The sequence below is a fragment of the Thermobia domestica genome, chromosome 6 (assembly GCF_964235325.1).
Source record: "Thermobia domestica chromosome 6, izTheDome1.hap1.1, whole genome shotgun sequence".
Lineage (NCBI taxonomy): Eukaryota > Metazoa > Arthropoda > Insecta > Zygentoma > Lepismatidae > Thermobia > Thermobia domestica.
The window spans coordinates 197,349,749-197,372,045 of record NC_137459.1 but is presented as its reverse complement, the minus strand read 5'-3'; the positions used below and the strand labels follow the sequence as shown (position 1 = coordinate 197,372,045).

The window sequence follows — 22,297 nt, the reverse complement described above, 5'->3', positions numbered from 1 at the left end:
TCCGTTATGGTGCTGAGAGTTACCGGTTTCAAATGCGGGTGGATCATGACGTCACAGGTCAAGGTGGACTGGCTACATTAGGATTGGTTGCAGCTGACTCTTGACGGGGAAAAAAATACACCCGGCCTCCGGAAGCTGGGATTAGAGCGAAGTGAGGTAATTCGTAATAGTTAGTGACATTTAGTTGTTGTATTGTCCTGCTAAGGAGCTTAAAAGCTACGGAGAATGAAGGGGTTTGTTTGATTGAGGTACAAATGTTTGTATTGCGGCATCATGTCTACCTTACGGCTTCTGATTTTGGGTGCGCATTTCATTATTGCAGCAACAATAACATTTCGGCCTTGCAATGAGGAAAACTTAACTTTTGAATTAGTGACAGGATACGTTTATAGTGCTCCTGGAGATTTAATGGATACAATCCCCGCGACGCTGCTGGAAACGTGTATTGAATATTGTAGATACAATGTTTCGTGCAAATCCATCAATTTTGAAACTGGTTTGTGTGTAATGTTCTCATCCAACAGCGAGGACTTTCCAGGTAAGAGAATGTTTCATTTAGTTATTCAATGATTTCCAATAGTTGAAATAATTAAATTGGTTATATTACTTATTTAATTTTATAATGGATGTTTATGTGCTTCTTATGTTTCACTAAGCAAAGGTACAATCTTATTTCGGGATGCGTAACTACAGTAAGTTCATGACAAAAAAATTGAATGAAGGATGAATAAAATAAGAAATTTGCAAAATGAATTATTACAGTATTAGTAGCACAGGTCGGTACAACTATATTTTTAGCACAGTACCTGTAGCTTTTTTTCAAAGGGAGATAATACGAAAGAGCAAATAAACTTAAATATTTTGTTTGGAAGAAAATATAGAATTTATGGGCTAAACAAGGATGCATGTAAGGAAACTTACGCATTTTAAAACTGAACATGAATTTCATTATGTAGCTATATTTAAAAAAGAAAAAAAACGATAATTCTTACATATTTTGAGTTATGTTCCTAGATTTTTGTTTAGTTCACAGATCTATATAAAGCAGTTGCACTGATGTGATTGTAACATTTGTTACACAAATTATTCATTATAATACAATACATTAAAAAGAAGAAAAAACATACAATACATTAAAAAGAAGAGAAGGGCTTCCTCGCGGCTAAGTGGCTAACGAGGACCTAGGTTCAATTCCCAGTCGAAGCTCAAGTTTTTAGAATCCACGTTAAATTGTATGTCCACGTCTGACATAGCCTTAGTGATGAAAAGGAAATTTGACTGAACTAAATAGATAAAATGAGTTAATATTACAGCAAACTTTGCCAAGACTTAAATACGAGCGATGATTTCTTTGATCAAGATTTGGAATTAGAGTTCTGAACTTTCGGCATCTATGGCCATGTTAGCTCGTCACATATGAGGGGTGATGTCCCTCGGCGATCGCATTATCCTTGAAAAGGGAAGGAAGAAAGAATTGGGAAAGGAAGGAGGTGGTCTGGGACCTGAATGAGAAACGCCCCCCCCCCCAAAAAAAAAAAAAAAACTCACTCAGGATGACTGGCCTGAAAAACCTTTTACACTTTTCGATCGAGTATCCCCCATCATTTCTTTTTTCTTTGAGTTTGACGTCTACGTTTATACCCCGAGACTAAAGGAGACGATAATGACAATGAATGAGAGAACCTCAAAGAAACCCACTTACACGATGTTCGTTCAACACAAAGCCCTCGGGAGTATGGAACTAAATATTGAGCAATTGATATTCAATTATATTTTATATCAAGTAAAATTATAAACGAAATTATAAATAATATTGATCTCATTTAAAAAATCATTAATGCTTTAATTAAAATGTAACAAGACAGAAATTTTGTACTGAACAATTCTTGGTTGTTAGTTATAAATTTTATTTTGAAAACGGTCGTAAAGATCTTCATGAAGTAGATTGTGTATCTACCATCTACGGATATGAGAAAGTGATTTAGATAGGTTTCATCATGGGGGAGTCTTCTCAAAGAAAGAACCTCTTACATGAAATAATAATTTCACCTAAAAATAAACTCTTGTAGGAACTCTCTTGGGAGCAATACCTAGAGAAAATAACGATTTTGATTAAATGAGTTGAATTCACATATCACAGAATGTGGATGGTTTTGGAAATGAAATCTTACAATTTAATGCCCTACGATTATGCCTTTTAGGCTAAGAGAGACGCATGATTAAGGCAAGTGAATGGTGTTGGAATGTATGATATTAGAAGATTGAAAATATGAGAGGACACAGGAGTAACCCTAGAAAACCCACGGACACGATGTTGTCCACCATAAACTTACTTGACTAAGGATTGAACCAGAGATCCTACGCACCAGAGGTAACACTTGTTTTGGGTTGAGAAAAAAATTTAGCTAGAATAGCTTTTTATCACTTAGAAAATTTTGTTCTTTCGAGATTTTTTAAAGTTGTCTTCACTTCAGACGGTTTCGCCATCTCGTCAGCAGAGATGTGAATAAAATGCTCGATTCCAGTATATATGATGAAGGGGCTATGGAAATTTCGACATATTTATAAACACTATATATATATATATATATATTTACTCAATGGCGGCGATTGGACGTTAAAAGTGGGGGGCAAGACATGATCTGAATATTTGTTTATCAATGTTAGTTTCTCTGGTTGATGCTAACACTTATTTGATGAAAGGTTGCATAACTAATAGGATACTATATTTTTCAGTTAAAATATCGTATATCGTATTTCACATTTTATTAAGTAAATTGACAAGAGCAACACAAGTAGATACTAGTTCTTTCTATGGTCACGAAAGACAGTATTCTTCAGGTGACTAAATTTCTTTTCCTATTAACTCACAATAAATTAACCTATTAGAGTACATATTTTGGCAAGTTGTCAAGTTATAACTATTCTAAGGATAACAACAAAAAGATCCAAATTAATTCATTTGTTCCCCAGTTATTGGCAAAAGAAAATTTGTCAGCTGTCAAATACTTTCTTTTCCGTGTGTACTCTTAAACAACGAAGGTGTAAGAAGAGACTTGATTTCTTGCTTATGAACACCTTAAAATTCTGTCTGAAAAATTGTGTGATCAGATTATTTAGTAACAAATTTGCAAAACAAATAAATAGAAAGGATAATATTAATCATACTAATGAATAACGAGATTTATTTTGCTGAAGTTATATTGAAACTGGGGATTAATGAACTACATATAATTTTAATTAAACACAGGCTATTAAATGTATGTTATTACTCTTTGAAAGACAGTAAATATTACAAGCACATGGTACGACATTTAAAGAAGTACTTTTACAGCTTCCCGAAACATGTTAAAATGAAAATGAAATATTTCAGTTTTACGTCCCACGCTTATACCGGCAATGGTAAAGGAGACGGTGATGAAGATAAATGAATGAAATGGTCGATGGAAGAAAGTGGGAGGAAACGGGAGAATACAGAGAAAACTCACGCATACGATGTTCATCCATCACAAAGTTCAATTGGCTTGAGCGGGGATCGAAATAAGGATCCCACGCACCAAAGATGAACGCTCTACCACTGAGCCACCGCGGCCCTTCCGTAACATATTCGTTGCCATTAGATGCTGTTTTCACTTTATTGGAATACATCAAAACTCAACAATACTTAGAATCACTCCATACTGCAGTTATACAAATTAATTTAGAATTATGTTGAATTCACTAAATTTAATTGTATAAGCACTCGTATAAACCTATAGGTAGCACTTCACTCGTATATTACACTGCAAAACAATGGAAAAAGGTAGTAGTTATTTTTTATGACTCTCTTTTATTCAATATTCCTCACTATTAAAAAGAAGAAAAGACATTTTAGGAACTGTCAATTTTTGTTCATTTAAAGAATAAATTCATGAAAGACTTTTGTGTGTGTCTGTGTGTGTGTGAGTGTGAAATGATATCTCAATTAGTTTCAAAGCGGCTGACTAACATATCGAGCCCTTGTAAGAAGAAATGAAAGTACACTGGAATTGCACTCCAATAGATTAATTTTGGGGCCATTATCCGTGGCAATCACAACGCAGTTCTTGTAGCTTTCTTAATTTCACGGGGAGACAACCAATACGTACTCACGCAACAGCAGATATTATATGGCATCATTTTTTCCCTATGAACCAGTAATACATACAATAACTCCAAATGAAACTAGATATATATATTAATGGGTCATTTCAAAAAAGTGGGGGACAACTGCCCCCTTTGCTCCCCTAATCGCCACTCATGTTTTTACTGCCGACGTTCTATTCTTGTTGTCTATCCTTGTCTCTATTTTATGAGTGATCATTGGGGATTATCAGATGGTGCTGGCAATGGATTGTTTACCAAGCATCGTGAACAATGGGATAAGCAAACCAATAGCAACTTCAGCAGGACATTATGGAAAATTAAACATTTACTATATGAAGATATAGTAGAGGGGCAAAGTGTTTCAGTGGTAAAGCACCCGCATCTGATGTGATAGGTTGTTGGTTCGATTCCAAGCCTTGTCAGTTTGTGATGGACAATATCATATCCGCGGTTTTCCTCGGAACTGTCCCGTTTGATTCCACATTATTATTCTATCAATCTCTTAGTAATCATACATTTTGATTCACCTCCTTTAGCCTAACTAGCATACCTGTTGGACATTATGTTAAAGATTTTTTGTTTCTAACTCGCAGGCTGGCTGACATATCCTTCGAGGCTTTATGTCAGCTGTTTTCTCATTGTTTCCCTCAGATAATTATACTACCTTTTTTGTAGTGATTTTTAATCTTGTGCATTACGTTTATTTTTTTTTCGTGGAGTTTAGTTCAAATATTAATGCACTGAAAGCAAAGGTGACATCATTAGTTACGTACATATAACAATAGTACTGTATTGTGAGAAAGGTTACGGATAAAATCCTCTGACTCTTGCTTTACCTTTTTCTTTTCCAACCTAACACCATAAAAGTGCAAACATATTTAAAAATCTTGCCACTCATCTTCCTTTGGAAAGATTTGTACTGTCATCTGCATACACAGAATTGGGAAGAAAGGTATAACATATTTGTTTCTCATTATTACGATTCAACGTACAGTTAGCTTGTAATAAACAGTTTAGATAATAGGATGAACGAAGATTTTTTTTTTTTTTTTTGAAAATAGTAACTGTATTGTTAATTTCAAATAACCTAATAGGGAAACGGAATAAAGTCGAAATTTAAATTCAAGTTCAGTCCAACACAGTTACATATAGATTAATTAAATTTTATTAGTTATCATTATTTCTTGGTGAAAAGAAAAAAAAGAGAAAAGAAACTCCTCCACACAATCATGACAAAATACCCGAGTACGTAGACTTCCATGAATTAGCTACTATAGGCCTATAGAAAACCCACTGTTAATATTAAACCTAGTCCCAGAAACAGCTCTTCCACAAACGTTTATTACAACTACTACTCAAATTCATAATATGCTTCCAAACATAAACAAACCCTTAATATACGAGTGATCCCGGGTTCGATTCCCGGTGGGGACAATCGGCCGAAAAAGTGTAAAAACTTTTTTCAGGCCAACTATCTTGATTGAGGTTTTCCTGGGTTTTCATCATTCACACCAGGCAAATGGCGGGGGAGTATCAAACTTATACGTCCCAGGCCGCTTCCTTCCTTCCCCAATCCTTTCTTCCCTCCCTTTCCTGGATAGTGTGCTCGCCGAAAGACGTTATCCCTCAAAACGTGACGGGAAAACATGGCCATAGATGCCGAAAGTTCTGAAATCTAATTCCTAATCCTAAACTCTTAATAATATTAAGTAGATACACATAGTGAATATCACGAATTAAACAGTTACTACATTCAGGGGTATCTCAGACGGGTTTTAGGGCGCAAGTATCGTCCTTAACTTTTTTTTTTTTTTTTTTGCGGGGAGGACTGACACTTTTTTCATCGAAAATGGCATAATCGAATTTTACTTATATCATAATGATGCTGTCAATAATGCAATAAGTTCCGAAATTAAATACAATTTAGTCTATAAAGCAAGTTATCTTGGTTTTGTCACAACCAACTCCTGTCTCCTATGCTACCTTCTTCCTGGACGGATGAATGGTAAATTGGAGAGAATTGCGCCCAAGCACTTAGGAGGCTGATGGACACCTCTGACAATATTCCATATGATGTATACGGTTATATTATAGGCATCACACATAAAATACCCCGAAAAGTTATCCAAAAATCAACAATAACAAAAACCATTATCTTCTTATTCCTTATGAAGTCCCTGGTGAATGTACGGTTAGCATAAGTGCCTTCGGCGTTGGAGATCCTGGTTCGACACCCGTTGCGACCTTATTTGATTTGGATTACATGTTTTATATAACTTCTGTGTTGAAAAGGGCGGTAAACTTCAAACCAACAACAACATTGTTTTCCTTACAACTTATTCTTCTCAACACTCATTCTTAAAGCCTGTAAGCCTGTAGTTAACAACATCGTGTCGCGTTTTTTCTTAGAGCTTTTCGTTTCTTCCACTGTCTTCATTTTACCAACTATTTTATGTCATTACTATATATCTCCAAATGCATAATCAAGGAATCTTAAAGTGATGGTTCCCTTGTTCTGTTTTAATGATTGATACTAAATAAATAAATAAAGTAACTAAATATTATTAAAATATTTTTCCTTTATATTTCCATTTTTTTCTTCATCTTTTGTCATTTGCATTTTTGTAACGTGACTATTCGGGTGTTTGCTTTTCTCAACGTTGATATTTTGAGGCAATATATCTACAATTTATTATTTTATTACAAAGAAATAAATTATTTTCATATTTACTCTGATATTGAATTAATATAATGAATGTAGCTACACTCCGCTAATTCGTAAAGACGATTCACATTGTGTCACTTGATAACTTTTTTTCCAAGAGCACGAATGTCGAAAGTTACCAAGCAGCTTAGTGGGGAATAATGCATATCCTGTCGCCGATCTCAAACATAAAACGGTAACTAATAATATAAGCGCATAAGTGAATTGTGTGCAGCATAGAAATGAGATGTGTAGCATACATAATACGTTTAAAAAAATACATTCTTAATGAACAATTACACTTGCAATTCGCACGTAATAAAACTCTAATTAATTGGTGTTGGATGAAACATGTGAGGCATTTTGCAGCGTGTAATCCAACTACATGTGTTGAATATTAAACAAACAATTGGCATTAATAAGAACTGTGCTATCTGATAGTTGCAGTTAATTTGATGTTAACATAAGACTTGTTGAACGTAGCAATGAAGTAGAGGTGATAGACATGGACAATCACTTGTTTAAAACGAGTTTTCCTTTCTTTATTTTTTCCCTGAACTCTGAAGATTATCACAAAAAAGACTGAAGAACGCATGCGTTGTTTTAACAGTGCTTCTGACAAATCGTCCTTAAAGTGGTGACAAATGACTTCCGTTAATCTGGTCAACAAGTGATGGATTGTCGCGTTTATCTAGTTTTTCTTCTTACACTGAAAAAAAATCTCTGTGTTATTTCTTCTTCAGATCATGTACTTTTTTCCCTTTCTAACAAAGAGAGTATTTTCTTATATATTATGGCGTACAAGTTTCTCAAAATACTATAAAAACTTCTGAAGTTCAAAGTATACTCATAACTACGGACGACAGAAGATCTTTTTTCGAGGGGAAGGTTCACAATCGGGAATACACAAACATCTTTATGAACTCCTACAGATAAAGCATAATGAAAAATAGCAATTATTTACGCGCATTACGTAACTTCATTACTTGCAACAAATTTAGTACTATTGTGTTTGAGAGCTCCTGTGTGGCTAAGCGGTTACCGTGTACAACCTTGAGCGTGGGACGCTCAGGTTCGATTCCCTGCGGGAGCTCACGTGGTTCGCTTCTAAGTTAATCAGTAGGTCCACGTCTCATATAGCCTCGCTGCTGAACGGTAGGTATACATTAAACCCAAAATCAACTCAACTATAATGTTTGATATAAATGCATTAAATACTCTACCGTGCGGGTAAGCAAATTTATTATGTTTCGACATGTGTTTCTATGAACTGAAAAACCATCGAAAATCTGGGGTCAGAAATTGTCCGTTCTTGTTTACACGCTGTGGGCGGCCATCAGAAGCAAAATGGGTATGTCTGTGCATATATTACACATTTTAAATATATTTTGCCAATAATTTAGAAACGAGTCGATCAATTTTAATTTAGTTTTCTTTGACGTAAGAAGAACACAATTCTTGTGCAGTACTGAAAATTATATTTCAAGCGATCAATTCGTTAGGATTGAGTAATTTACAGCTATTGGGCTGTATTAAGTTATTGACAAAAGAATGTGTAGGGTGCGTACTTTAATTTTTGCTGACATGTGCAAGCTAAAACATTAGGAAATGCCGTGACCCAGCTAACTACTTACTAAGTAAGTAGATTTTTCTTCAATACTCAGTCATTCTCTTCATTAGGTTTCTACTCTATATTTAATCAAAAAATATTTAATCCTTGAAAAATTCTGAAGAAGAATCCTAAGTTTCGTGGAGATGCAAATTAACACGGTGATTCAATGGTAGAACCCTCGCGTCTAGTGCAAGGGGTCCTTCTTCTGATCCTAGTCTATGTAAGTTCATGGTAGACAAAATCGTGTACATGAGTTTTATCAAGGTTCTCCAGTTTCCTCCCACATTCTCAGTTCACAAAACTTTCCCATAGCCATTCACTTTCATTAGTCATCCGTTACCGTGCGGGGAATAAGCTTGGGATATTAAATTAGAACCACAAAAAGCCACAGGAGATGATTAACAAAATAATTGGCACTGGAAAACTATATGGAATGAAAATCAACATCGAAAAATCGAAAGTCATGAGAATATCCCATGGAAATGTGCACTTACAGGGTAGAGTAGAACAAAGAGAACTTGAAGAGGTCGATCATTTCAAATATCTGGAAAGTATTTTGACGAAAGACGCGTACTGCACCAGGTCAGGTCGAGAATTGCCATAGTCAAAGAAGCATTAAACAAGAAAAGGTCACTCTTACTAGCAGCTTTAATATTGGACGAAAGGAGAAATTGGTCAAGTGCTGTATATAGAGTATTGGACTGTATGGTTCAGAGACTTGGAAATGACGGAAGTTAGAGAAGAAATATTTAGTGAGCTTCGAAATGTGCAGTTGGTGGAAGATAGAGAAGATGGACAATAAGATAAATAAAGGGAGATGGTTTGAAATGGATAGGAGAGAAGAGGACGCTTCTAGCCTCCATCCTTCGTAGAAAGGCCAATTGGATTGAACACATCTGGCGAAAAAATTGTCTTCTTCATACCGACATAGAAGGAAAGATGGTAGGAAAGCGAGGAATAGGAAGAAGAAGAACACAGGTAATCGATGATTTGAAAATTGGAAGAAAATATTGGGAATTAAAAGAGGAAGCTGAAAATCTAGAAACTCGAAAGAAACATTTCAAGGCCCAAAATTAAAATCAAGAAAAAAAATCATTAGTCCCAGGATCTGCCAAAAGGCAGAATACTTAATAATAATAATAATAATAATAATAATAATAATAATAATAATAATAATAATAATAATAATAATAATAATAATAATAATAATACCAATATTGAGTATTATGTGTCAAATTCATTGTTCAAAATATTTCTGTTCTAAACGTAGGCTAAGATTAATTTCATCCTGTGCAATAGGCAGATACTCTATTCGCCAGACCAAGATACCCCTTTCCCATATTTGGCAAGTTCAGTGCACAAGGGAATCAAGTCCACTTTTGATCGTTTTGGACATATTCCACCTTTAAGACCTCTATTTGGATACATTTGTGCTCTGAACACCGCATTTACTGTATGTATATTTATGGGTATATGGGATTAACCTGTGGTATGTGTCGCATGTGCCACTACGAGGCATCAAACACGTGTTTCATACAATAAACGTGTGAATGCTAACCGTTTAGCCCTCAAGAAACTCCATATTCTTCTGAAATAACACAAAACACGCTCAGTTTAGAATTAAATGTTTTCCTGGAGCAAATCTGAAAGAAATACTACATTTTAGACTGCACAATCTGAAAGAAGACAATGAAAATTTTCTTCGTGACATAAGGAAAAAAATCTTTGTTGTAATCGGTTACCTAATTTGCATATGCTTCGCACACCTGTAACGTTCCGTGACGAAGAAGAAACGGACCCACAAAGGAATGCAAATAGAGCATTCCTTAAATGCTTGGGTTACCGTAACTGAGCGTACAAGCATTGTTTTTAAGTGTTTCACCCCTTAAGTTAACTGTTAATAATTGAATTGTTTTTGGTAACGAAAAATGCAAAATACTATCCAAAATAAGTAAAACAATAAGGAAACAAGTTCCTGAAATGAGTGAAACAGTTGGTTGAATTGTAAACGTATGTTATTCAATTACTTCCATTCACTAAGTGTAAGCGTTAATATCCACATAATGGACAGGAATTGTAATCATTTTCTCTTATTTAATATACGTTTTAAAATCAGTGACACTTGAACCTAAAGGAAAAGGAGTGGGCAGTTATGTAAAATATGTAATACATTCTTTCCATTCTTTTGAACGTAAAATACAAATAAAATATGTAATCCATACAACTAAATTAAATAATTGGGTGTTTCAAAGAAGAAATGATTATATTCAGTAGCATTCTCTTTATTTAACATATTTATTTTAAAATTATGCTACTAAAAAGTAGAAATTTTCCCATTGCGTTACGAAATTTTAGTTCAAAGTGAACCTAAAATACAGTTGAGTTGATTTTAGTTTAGCGTCCCGTTCAGCAGCGAGGCTATATGAGACGTGGACCTACTGATTAACGTGGAATCCGAACCACATGAGCTCCCGCCGGGAATCGAACCCGGGTCTAACATAAAATACAGTACTACCCCTCTTTCTATATACCTTCCATAATTGGCAGTCAAAGTTTATCAGCAGTGTATAGTGAACTTTCCTCCCGCATTCAAAGTTTTACTCTGTTACATATGTTGAAAGAAACAAGTAAATCAGTATCTAAACTGAGAAAAAATCGTATGTGGCGTAAGTAAAAACTTATGTTACATGTGTAAATCTCGTAGTTTTTGGACTTAACGTACACCAAACGTATGACTGAAAACGGATGTTTTATAATACTTTCTGTTGTTCCATCTATACGTACTTTCCGTATGAAACAATATAGACGGTCAGGATATCACGTACAAATGGACGTATATAACATATAGTTGAGGAATGTAACATGCGTATATGTATGTGATATATGGAAGACTGTTAGATGTCAGACATCCTGCAACGGCATGATGTAACATCTAAGGTCAGTGCGTATGTAGCGTATGGATAACGTATGCTCCGTACTGATTTCTGTAGTAAGCAAGAGGATTCCGTATATTTTTACAACATACCGCTGTCCGAAGAACGGATTTTTCTCAGTGTAGTCGAATGTTTTAAGCATAATAATTATGTTATGAATAACACACGAAATTATAGCATATTCAAGCAATATCTGTAATGAGAATTGAGGTGCTAACTCTATGACTTAAGAAACACTATAGTTCATCGCCACAGAAACAAAATGTATGAATTGGATCCTTTTGTGTGTAAAGTTGATCTAACTAAGATGATTGTTATTTACCTCTCAAAGATCAATGTATCCTCTAATCCTCAGTGGTCTACTCATAGCTCTATTGATAGGAATTACACACAAAAATAAAATAATAGACCTAACTTCACTCATTCGACCCCGAATAGTTCGAGCTTTAATATTCCGATGTTTTGTATAATGCAAGCCACTCAAAAAGACGTGAACGCTAACAAACTGGAATTCGTTTATAGCACATGTTCTTAAGGTTATCTACGTTGTTTCATATCCTAACAATGGATAGTTATGCATGTAATAGTCATTGAAACAAACTTTATTCTTCCTAACTGCTCGAGTCGGGTTCTGGTTGTTTCTAGGAACTTTTTGTATTTAAGAAGTTTGGTTTATCAAAACCTCTTTATATATTTACTGTGTCTGTCCGTGTGTCCATTCATCCGGCAGACAAAAGGTCTCAAGAAATCCTGTTAGTTTTGGACAGAATGTAGAGAGTCAGACGTTTGGAACTGAGTTCGTTGATGACGGTAATGTTAAAACCGTAAGTGATAGAAATCAATCATTTCCAGTTTTAACGTTGATCACTATAGAGCAAAAACATTAAGAGAGCGAGAAGCGTTTTTAAAAATCGATTTAGTTTTCTAAGGAATACCATCACAGTGACGGATCCAGAAGGGGAGCGCGCTCTTTGATGCAATATATATATATATATATATATATATATATATATATATATATATATATATATATATATATATATGTGTGTGTGTGTGTGTGTGTGTGTGTTTCTGTGTTATTTCAACGAGACGAGACGACAAACCTTTCTTTCACCAATATATTGATCACTGTTCTCATTCTATTATTAGTACAAACTAGCTAATATTCCAAGTGTTACAGAAGCCAATATCTGAGCCCCTCGCCGATCCTTTCATTCTTCTGCGCCCGCGACAGAGTAATGAATCTACAGGGTGTTACAAAATTGTGTCACGATATTTTGGGAACATATTCCTCACATTAAAATAAGAAAAAAAAAACGTTCATATGGACCTGTGCTCAAAAGTGGATAGTTTCGGAGTTATAAGATGCCAGAAACGTGAAATGAATGAACTTTAAAAGTTCGTACCTCCATTACTATGAGATCGATCGTAATCTGGTCAAGACATTACTATGGAACTGGTGTGTGAACTATTCAAATATTTATGTCTATGAATGCTCCAGTACTTGCACACCAATTTTAGAGGGGTATGTGGAGAGTGATCAAGTCCTCTCTAAAAATGATAGTGCAAATACCAGAGGCTCTGAAAGATGGATATTTGAATAGTTCACATACTAGTTCCTCAGTGATGGCTTGATCCGACTAAGATCGGTCCTATAGTAACGGAACTATGGACCTTTAGAAGTCATTTTGTGTTTTCGGCATCCTATAACTACGAAACTATGAACTTCCGACCACAGGTCCACATGAACCTTTTTTTCTCATAAATAGAAGCTTTGCTTTGTATATAATTAAACACAAACAATTTGCTGAGCAAAACAATATACTGTATTCACATTAAATAAAACTACACTCGTGTGATAGTTTCGCCGACTAACACTTTGGCTTCATCAGACACTATCAGATAACAGACATTACTAGATAGTATCTGATGAAGCCAAAGTGTTAATTGGTAAAACTGTCACACGTATGTAGTCCTTTAATGTGAATACATTGTTTTGCTCAGCAAATAGTTCGTTTTTTAACACCATGTATAAAAGGGGCGCGCGTTTCCCTCAGAGGAAAATATAGCCTTTTCTGTATTATTTCCACAGACGACAAAACTACTTTTTAAAAAATATATTAGACAAATAATCTACTCTTAATCTATTGTTACTACAAACCAGCTAATATTTTCAAGTGATACAGCGGATAATATTTTGTGCCCTTCCGAACCTTTGATCCTCTTGCACATAAATGTTGAAATATTAACTCAGTGCCTCAGCGATAGATCCAGAAGGATTTGCGTACCCCATCAAGGGAAAAAAAATCTTTGTATGTTTTTTCAATATGAAACAACAGGAGTATTTTTTTTTTCAGTCAGTGTCCTAGACCAATAATCTGCTCTCAATTTATTGTTAGTACAAACTAGCTATTATTCACATGTGTTAGAAGCGCTTAATATTTTGCACACTCTCCGAACTATTGTTTTTTGTGCAAGAATAAAGAAATATAAACCTTCTGGGGCCAAAGGTCTAACTTATTGGAAGAAATATAAGAATTATTCGAAACAGTTTTAGTGATGGTACGCCCCGTCATCCCTGGCACCAAAATGAACATGAAACCATTCCAGACAAGCCAGAACTAACTAACTAAATAAATAAATATAAAAGCCAGTGACGTCAAATTGAATTATACAGAGGTTTTAACAAACTATAGAACGAAAATAATAAGTCATTACTTTATTAAAAAATGTACTAGTTATCTCCTTTGAAAGTTTCTGACTCCGTTCGTGTTTTAGCAGGAACATGTAGCTAAAAATACTGCCTGGAAGTAGCTGAACATACTTTCTTCCAGAAAATTTTATCTGGTGCGGAGGACACTGCACTGGAACACCAGTTGCTGAATGCTTATCCTGCAGAAGAATGACATGTAATCGCAGTTTAATTTATCTTAGCTCCGGCTAAAAGGAGGACCTTCAGGTTGTGTACTTGGAAGAAACACTACAGCTGAAATATTTAATGCTGGTTCCATTTTTTTCGTCCTTCATTTGACTTTTTTTCTATTTACAAAGATTAGTATCAGAATGATAACACAGGGTTTCTTAACCTGGGGGTTGCGAGAGTGTTTTATGGGGGGTCGCGAAGATAAGGAGAAGATATAAATATAATTAAAATCTAATATGGGGAAATATTTTTAAATATTATTTTGAATTTTGTTTTGGTAGGCATATTTTTATTTTTATATATTAGTGTTAAGAACAACAAAAAATAGGTCTACTAAACATTTTCAACAGGTGCAGAGTTGTTTAAAAATCAATTTTAATGAAAGAGGTACGATATGACACTCATGAGAAGTGCATATTGAAAGACCAGAATAATACAAATACAACAAAACTTTCATATTAAAATACAGTTAAAATTAAAAGCTAATGAGACACCTGAGCAGGGTGTGATTTCACTAGTGTGGCAAGGTCCGGTTCAATCTTCGTGACGTGTATTATCAAGTCATTTTCAACTAATAAGCGATTTCTTGTCTTTGTTTTAATGCTTACCATGGAAGAAAAAACACTTTCGTATAGGTACGATGTAGCAAATGAAATTATTACTTTTAAAGCACAAGATACCGGACCAGAATATTCTTCTCTCCTCTTCAGCCAAAACGTGTCCAAGTCTTCGTTTCAGAAAACCAGTTACAAGGACTTGTCGGTTTTAATCCATTCTCTTTTAGGGAAGTTACTATATCCACTACATATATTATTATAGAAATAGATTAATATCGTGAGATCTCCGCAATTGATATATTAAAAATCCCATACAAGTTTATTACAAATTACAAGGAGGTCGCTGGTAAGAAGAGGATGTGATAAAATAAGGGTCGTTATAAGAATTAGGTTGAGAACCACTGTGATGGCATATAGAAAATATCGTACGTGATCGATGGAATTCATCCGATCTTGACCAAAATTGGACTGGTAGTAGGACTTCACGAGCTTATTACAAATATGAAATATTTTGGTGTACAGTACCTAAGTTATTGATCATCAAACTTGTGGTTCGACTTAATGAAAGGAACTAGGACACTTCCGTGGTTTCAACATAAGAAACGAAGCACATTTGTTTAAAATTGAAAAATCACTATCTGCTATTACCTCAATATTGATTAACTTTCTTGTATTAATATTACTTTAAAGGAAAGATAGAAGGGAACGCGTGCTTTTAGCTCTTATCGTTTCCACTTCTCGTGCAAAGGGCCTGTATGTGATCCGCAGTGTAAGGGTTTGGATATACGTTAAGTATATATCTATATCTTCTGTTGCTTCTATGCTGAAAGATGACGAAACAATAAAACGTATATCTTTAACAGTATGGAAGTATTGTATTCCAATGTATCTTCTAGTTGTGTTTATAGCATGTTTTTGCACGTATTGCAAAGAATAAAAAGAACAATGATTTATGTCGTTATTGATTAATCATTTCTGTATTTGTCTAGAAGAACTGAACTGGAACAAAAAATATTGGGAAAATCATAAAGATTGTAGGCCACTATCTTTACCGTTATTGCACCGATACAAGTGATGTGAGTCACTAGAATATCTCGTCTAAAGAACCACAGTTGAAAACACCCCGAACTGTTACAATATTTTCCTGTACATAAACAAATGTTCTGTTAATTTGTGAAGGAATGTTTTGTTTGCGCGCCAACTACGGAAATTCTGGAGTACCGTAACATGTACACTATGGTATTATTTGCCTTAGTCGTGTTGTGCTATACGATGTTGACGCTAAGTGAATTCAAATCTAAACCAACCTCCTCTACCACTTTACACATACTAGTCACGTTGTTAGATGCGATGTGTACAAACAATGTTCCGTGAGAAGTATGTTTATAAGATTGTCAGTCTCATGCTATGGTTTACAAAGACCAGTTTGAATCGTGAGTTCTAGTGACAGCTCAGTTTCGAGAAAACATGGTATTTTAAATCATCTTTTAAACTTGATTGATTTTGGAGCTTAAGATTAAGTAGAACAGTATATGGTGACAAGCTGAAATTGTATACAATGATGCATCCTAACCAATAATAATGTACAGGAAGTGGATACAAAAATGTAAATGTATGTTCGGAGTGTATGCCGCTGCTCTATGTAAAACTTCCGTTACCACTTACATGGGAATAAATAGAAGTACAAATTAACGATTCTGCTTGTTCTATTGAATAAACGAGGAAGTTGATTGTTGAATTGCAAAAGAACAGAAGTGGATTCGCAGTGGCTCAGTGGCAGAGCGCTTACCTCTGGTGCGTAAGGTCCATAGTTTGATCCCAAATCGCATCAAGTGGACTTTAAGGTGAAAAAACACCGTGTATGTAGGTTTTCTCGACGTTCTCTTGCTTGCTTCTACTTTCTTTTTTCACAATTTTGTTCATTTTTGTCATGATCACAGTCTCCTTTAGCCTCGGAACATAATTGTGGGACGTTGAACTATAAAACAAAGCAAAACAACAAAAAAAGTTTTGTAGGTAATATTTGGTGCAAAAATAGACGCATAATAACAAGAAGCGTCTAGAAAACTACTCTTAAAATGTAGAGCTCTAGTTGTAAAACATCTGGGAAAGAGACCTGTGAGTAGTCCAAATAGAAAGTGGGAGGATAATATAATATTAAGCAGGATCTTCGGGATGGTGGAAGTAGTCCTGAATAGATTACTTTAGCATCACATAGGATATAATGGGACTTGTTTCTGAGGTCTCATTAACCTTTTAACTAGTGATGAACGCAAGAGTATTGTCTTGCAGTTTCTGCAAGAATCTTGCATGCAAAACCAAGACCAACACCAGGAATCCCGATGTAAGACCAAGACCAAGACTAACAGCGTTTGCACACGTCCCCGGCAATGCCGGTTCCGGTTCCGACAATGCCGGCGATGGAATCGGCGGCAATGTAATCAAATGGTAGCTTGCACTCGCTTTCCGATCCGGCAAAAAAACCGGTGGAACTCCCGGGACCAGCAAATTCAGTCGGCCTTTCTTATGCGTGGATGCACACGCAGTCGGTAATGCCTCAGTGGCTCAGTGGTAGAGCGTTCACCTCTCGTGCTTGGGGTCCCAGGTTCGATCCTAGCCCCCGTCAAGTGAACATTGTGGTGGACAAACACCGTGGGTTTCCTCGGGGTTCTCCCACTTTCTTCATTCACACCATTACATTCATTTCTCATCTTCACCGTCTCTTTTAGCCTAACCGGCATAACCGTGGGACGTAAAACTCAAAGATTTAATTTCATTTTCCAATTTTTTCATTGCTTTTGCGTTATGTCCATGTTTCTGCCGCATAGAGTACATATTGGAATCAGTAAACCAAAATCTCAATATTTAATTGGAAGTTTGTTCAATACCCCATTGTTTGTGGGCACCCATTGTAAATAAATAAATAAATAAATAAAAGTAATCGCCTATGTTGTACACTATCATCATACTTACACGAAGGTAAACTATATTACATTTAGAGACATACATTGTCTTTTCGTTACTTTTGGCGCATAGTAGAATTTATTATCCCTTACATCCATATTAAAATTTACCGATGAAAAGCATAAGATTTCTTAAAAGCAAGACTTGCAGGACTCTTGCAAGCAAGACCAAGACCAAGACCAAGACTGGGTGTGCAAGACCAAGACCAAGTATTCCAGTGCAAGACCAAGACCAAGATTGGATGTGCAAGACCAAGACCAATACCAAGTAAAAATGGGTGTGTATGTCTTCTAAATAAATACATGTAGCTCTATGCAATATTCTCGGTTCCAATTGGATTTGAGTTTATCGTTCCGTGAAGCAGCGAAACTTTATGAAACGTGGACCTACAGCTTAACGTGGATCCCAATCCACATGAGCTCTTGCCGAGAATCGATCCTAGGTCTTCTACTCCGAAGACGCGTGAACTAACCATATAGGCATGAAGAAGCTCCTTCTTAGATCCAAAACATTTCTTGTTCCATTATTGAAAGAAGGAAACGCGGCTTACTTGGTTATAATGAAGGTATAATAATATTTTGCTGTGTTGATCATATAACAATTGTACAATTAGAACTTTCCAAGGGAAATTTCCAAGGAACATTTCTTGTCCATTTCGTGTGCATCGTGTGCATAATTGCCTAGAGACAAGAGGGAAAATGTGCATTTTTAAATTTCCTGACCCTTTTGATTCTATGCTTCATGCAATGGTTCTACCTCATATACACTCTGAAAGCCTATTGCATTCTGCGTACCTTGCTTCTTGTTTCAACTGTTTAGGGCAATTAGAGACTTACCTATAGATATTTAAAAATAACTGCATTTTGATAAAAATCGACCTAGTACACTTCTGGTCATAGGAACGTAGACGGCAAAAAAAAAAAAAGACAGTTTGAAAAAAGTACCCTAGATTCTTACGACTCTCATATCTGTGCTTACAGGGAAACAGTGTAACATTACCATTTGGAGCAGAGATATTAACAATCTACACGTTGCCATCAAGTAAATAAGCAATTGCTATGTACGAAAAGGTCATAAAATATGCCAAAAAAAATGAAATCAAAATCTGACTTACTGAGTGATTCGGAATTCATACTTCTACGGGGTGTAGATCACCAAGGTAATAATATACACAGATGGACAACGTCCAGAATGAAGGCTTCTTGGTGTATTGACTAGCATAACAGACTTGGGTACAAAACATCATTTTATCATAGATTCGAATCTTGTTTACGAAAAATCATGCTTTTTTAAAACAAAGAATCTGCGTTCTATTGCAAAGAGTATGCATGCAAGAAAATTATAAATATGTCACAGCTTTGTAATATAGTACATTATATCATGTATATTAAACTAAATCATAAAGCCCTCTCCTTTTGTCTCTAATTTATATTTTTGAGCCAAAAGTAACATAGAAAAAGTTCATCTAGTTCTTTTGTATTTCTCGCAAAGGGAATCATTATGTAAGAAAATAATTATATCTAAAGTTACAACTGCAGCCAATGGGAATAATCCGGTTGGCCTGTAGAAAATGGAAACTCTGATTCAAAAGTAAGAACACGTTTATCTTGTAAAAAATATTTCAAATGGAATAGTTTCTGAAATAATATAAAAGATTTATCGCATCGAAATATTTAAATTATAGACGCCAAAGAATATCATAATGAATTAAAGAAAAGAAACATCAAAGAATCAGACAAGGAAGAGAAAGTAACGAAAAAATCACTAATACAAAATTACCTTTACTACTTTGCGACATATCTAATCAAGTGGTTAGCGTAGCTAGTTGCCATGCAGCAGATGAAGATTGGAATCTTATTTTGCCATTCGATTAAAACATTGTTGGAGAACAGTTGAAAACTTCATACGCATGCGAGATATTGTCAACTATTGACAGCAAGCAAATAGTGTGAAATTAAAGTAATACTTAGAGAGATGTAAAGTATGAGAAAATATGAAAATCGAAAGTCCAAAATATTAAAAGATATGAAACATTAATTATATACTTTCTAGAAGATAAACTAGTAGGTTTATACTATTACTGTATTTCAATAAAAGCTTAAATTAATAAATTTAAACGAAATTTTTAGTTTGATGTCCACAATTATGCTCTTTAGGCTAAAGAAGAGGCATGATTAATGAAAATGAATTATTATTAATAATTCGTGCATTGATAATGTGGGAGGAAACGTGAAAACCCCGAGAAAACCCACAGACATGATGTTGCCCACCACAAACTCGCGTGGCTGGAGAGCGAATTAGAAACCCCTCGCACCAGAAGAGATTGTTCTATCACTGAGTCATTATTCCCTCTTTACGATTATCGTTGTATGTACAAGATTAGTCTTTAAATTCGTGTAGTGCGTATAAATCAGGAACGACTGGAGATAAAAGGACGAAACGAAAACTGAGATAAGAAAATGCCAGGGAGTTAATCAAATGGAACATTTTGCTTGCCTCTCAGGATCTTTTAGCAGGGGACTCTGGGGGTTACTCGGAAAATTTCATTATATTAATATTGATCATGTAGTGGTCACTTATTTCCCTACACAATGAGCGAAATACTGGAACGTTACGTGTTTATTATCTAGCCAGGATCAGATCCAGAATTTTCTGGCGGGGGGTGCACCAATAACTACCAATAAGTCCATTTGAGTTAAACTTCTAAAATACATTTAGGCATCTATGGTATGAATAAGGAATTGCCCTGAAAATGCTGTATCTGGTCTCGGGAATCGAACCCACGACTTTTCAAATGCAAAGCTACCAATTGATCCACGGCCGCTTTGTATTGGTATAATTTTCAGTATATAATTAGCTTGCTGCTTCAGATCAGGAATTTCTTTAATCATGGACACTTGAAATATGATGAATAATTGTATCGTACAGAATCCTTATGAAAGTGTTGCTATTTTCACTGCTAGCTTCTCATTTTAGATAGAGTATACTTACAACGAAGGAGGATGTGCACGTATACCGGTGAACTACCCCTAAATCCGGCTCTGTATCTATCTATATGCAAATTAAATCGATGTTTGTTATCTTATTAGGGAAGAAATGCTATCTGTTTGAAACATTGTGTTTGAACATAGTTAACAATTGGCTCAAGACAGGATTTTATAATGTCACGTTCTTTAAGGGGAGCGGAGGAGGATTCCATATTTATACCCATCATATTACGGAGTGGAAACATGGTATATGAACTCCTTATTGAATGTAAGTGGATATGCCTAGCGTTTTCGAAACTAGTTCCTCTAACGGGGAAAACGGAAGAGAGAGCATTTTCTGTAACATGCTCCTCAATATTTAAAAATGATATCAATATTATGAGGAAACGTTGAACTGTTTAAAATGAAGTTGACAACATAGTTGGTGCTTTGTATGAACTGGAAATTTATAGTTTCATTTTTTATTCAAGTAAGCTTCATAAGGGAAAGAAAGGTGATCAAACATATTTTCAAATATCTTCCTGGTCAATCCATGTTGTTATCTAGAAAAAAAAAAGAAAAATTGCCGCTCGACCTTTTAAAAAAATATTTGTTCAGGAATGTTAAGTTGATATAAGAGTACTTCAAAACCACAATGAAATATTTTTACAACATTCCATGGCGACGCAACTGCTGCCGTCATATCACATTTTCCCGATTTCAGGCGTTTACGTTATTTTGAATATCTCAGCATGTGTTTGTCCTACGAAATTGAATATTGCTAGGAACCTCCAACTTATGCAGAGCTAAAACTTTGTCCTCTTAACATTTTTGCTTAAAATAACTTGAAAGGGGTGAAATCAGAGCCTACACTAGCAATAATTTTGGACATTGAAGACATGTTTGGGAGCAAGAAACAACTGACGTAGAGGTCTGAATTTGTGTGTACATGTAGTCTGGGGTCATAAGTTTATACACAAAAATTTACAGAGCGGTACCTGCTCCCAAACTCTGCACATGTTGAAGACGCCCAGTAATTTTCATTAAGATAGGACAAACTCATGTGGAGATATTGAATAATCCGTAAATGGCTCAAATCGGAAAATCGCAAAATAGCGGCAGCTGCTGCGTCGCTACAGTGTTTTAGAAATACAATAATCGTGGTTTTCAAGTATTATAGAGAAGAATTCTTGAGAACCGACCCAGCAGATAGTTTTCCTTCCCTTCTCGAGTGCTAGTAATGTTGCCAACTCATACGTTAAGAAAGTTATACTGTAGTTGGGTGATAGTCCTATTCCAACATCTACATTTAGTGCCACGATTATATCAACTACTATCATACAGCATTGTTAACATTTTGTTTTTGTTACTATTACAAAACAAGTGTTTTGCACAAGGCTTTTTGGTTCCCAGATGCCTTTTCCTGAAGGAGGCACCACACCTCACGTATGCTTCTCAGCTGTGAGGGAGGAAGTAATACTTTCAGGTAAATTCAATTGACCCTGCTTGTTTC

The 22,297-nt window shown here is 35.3% G+C and overlaps 1 protein-coding gene across 1 annotated transcript in view; it reads left to right on the top strand.

Moving 5' to 3' along the window:
• Positions 1-105: 105 nt before the first annotated feature.
• LOC145688389 (uncharacterized) overlaps positions 106-22,297 on the top strand; it is a 127,367-nt gene continuing 105,175 nt past the window's right edge. The window contains exon 1 of the mRNA XM_081762559.1: positions 106-538. Within this exon, the coding sequence (XP_081618685.1) occupies positions 274-538 (265 nt within the window). The 5' untranslated portion in view covers positions 106-273. The remainder of the gene's footprint in view (positions 539-22,297) is intronic.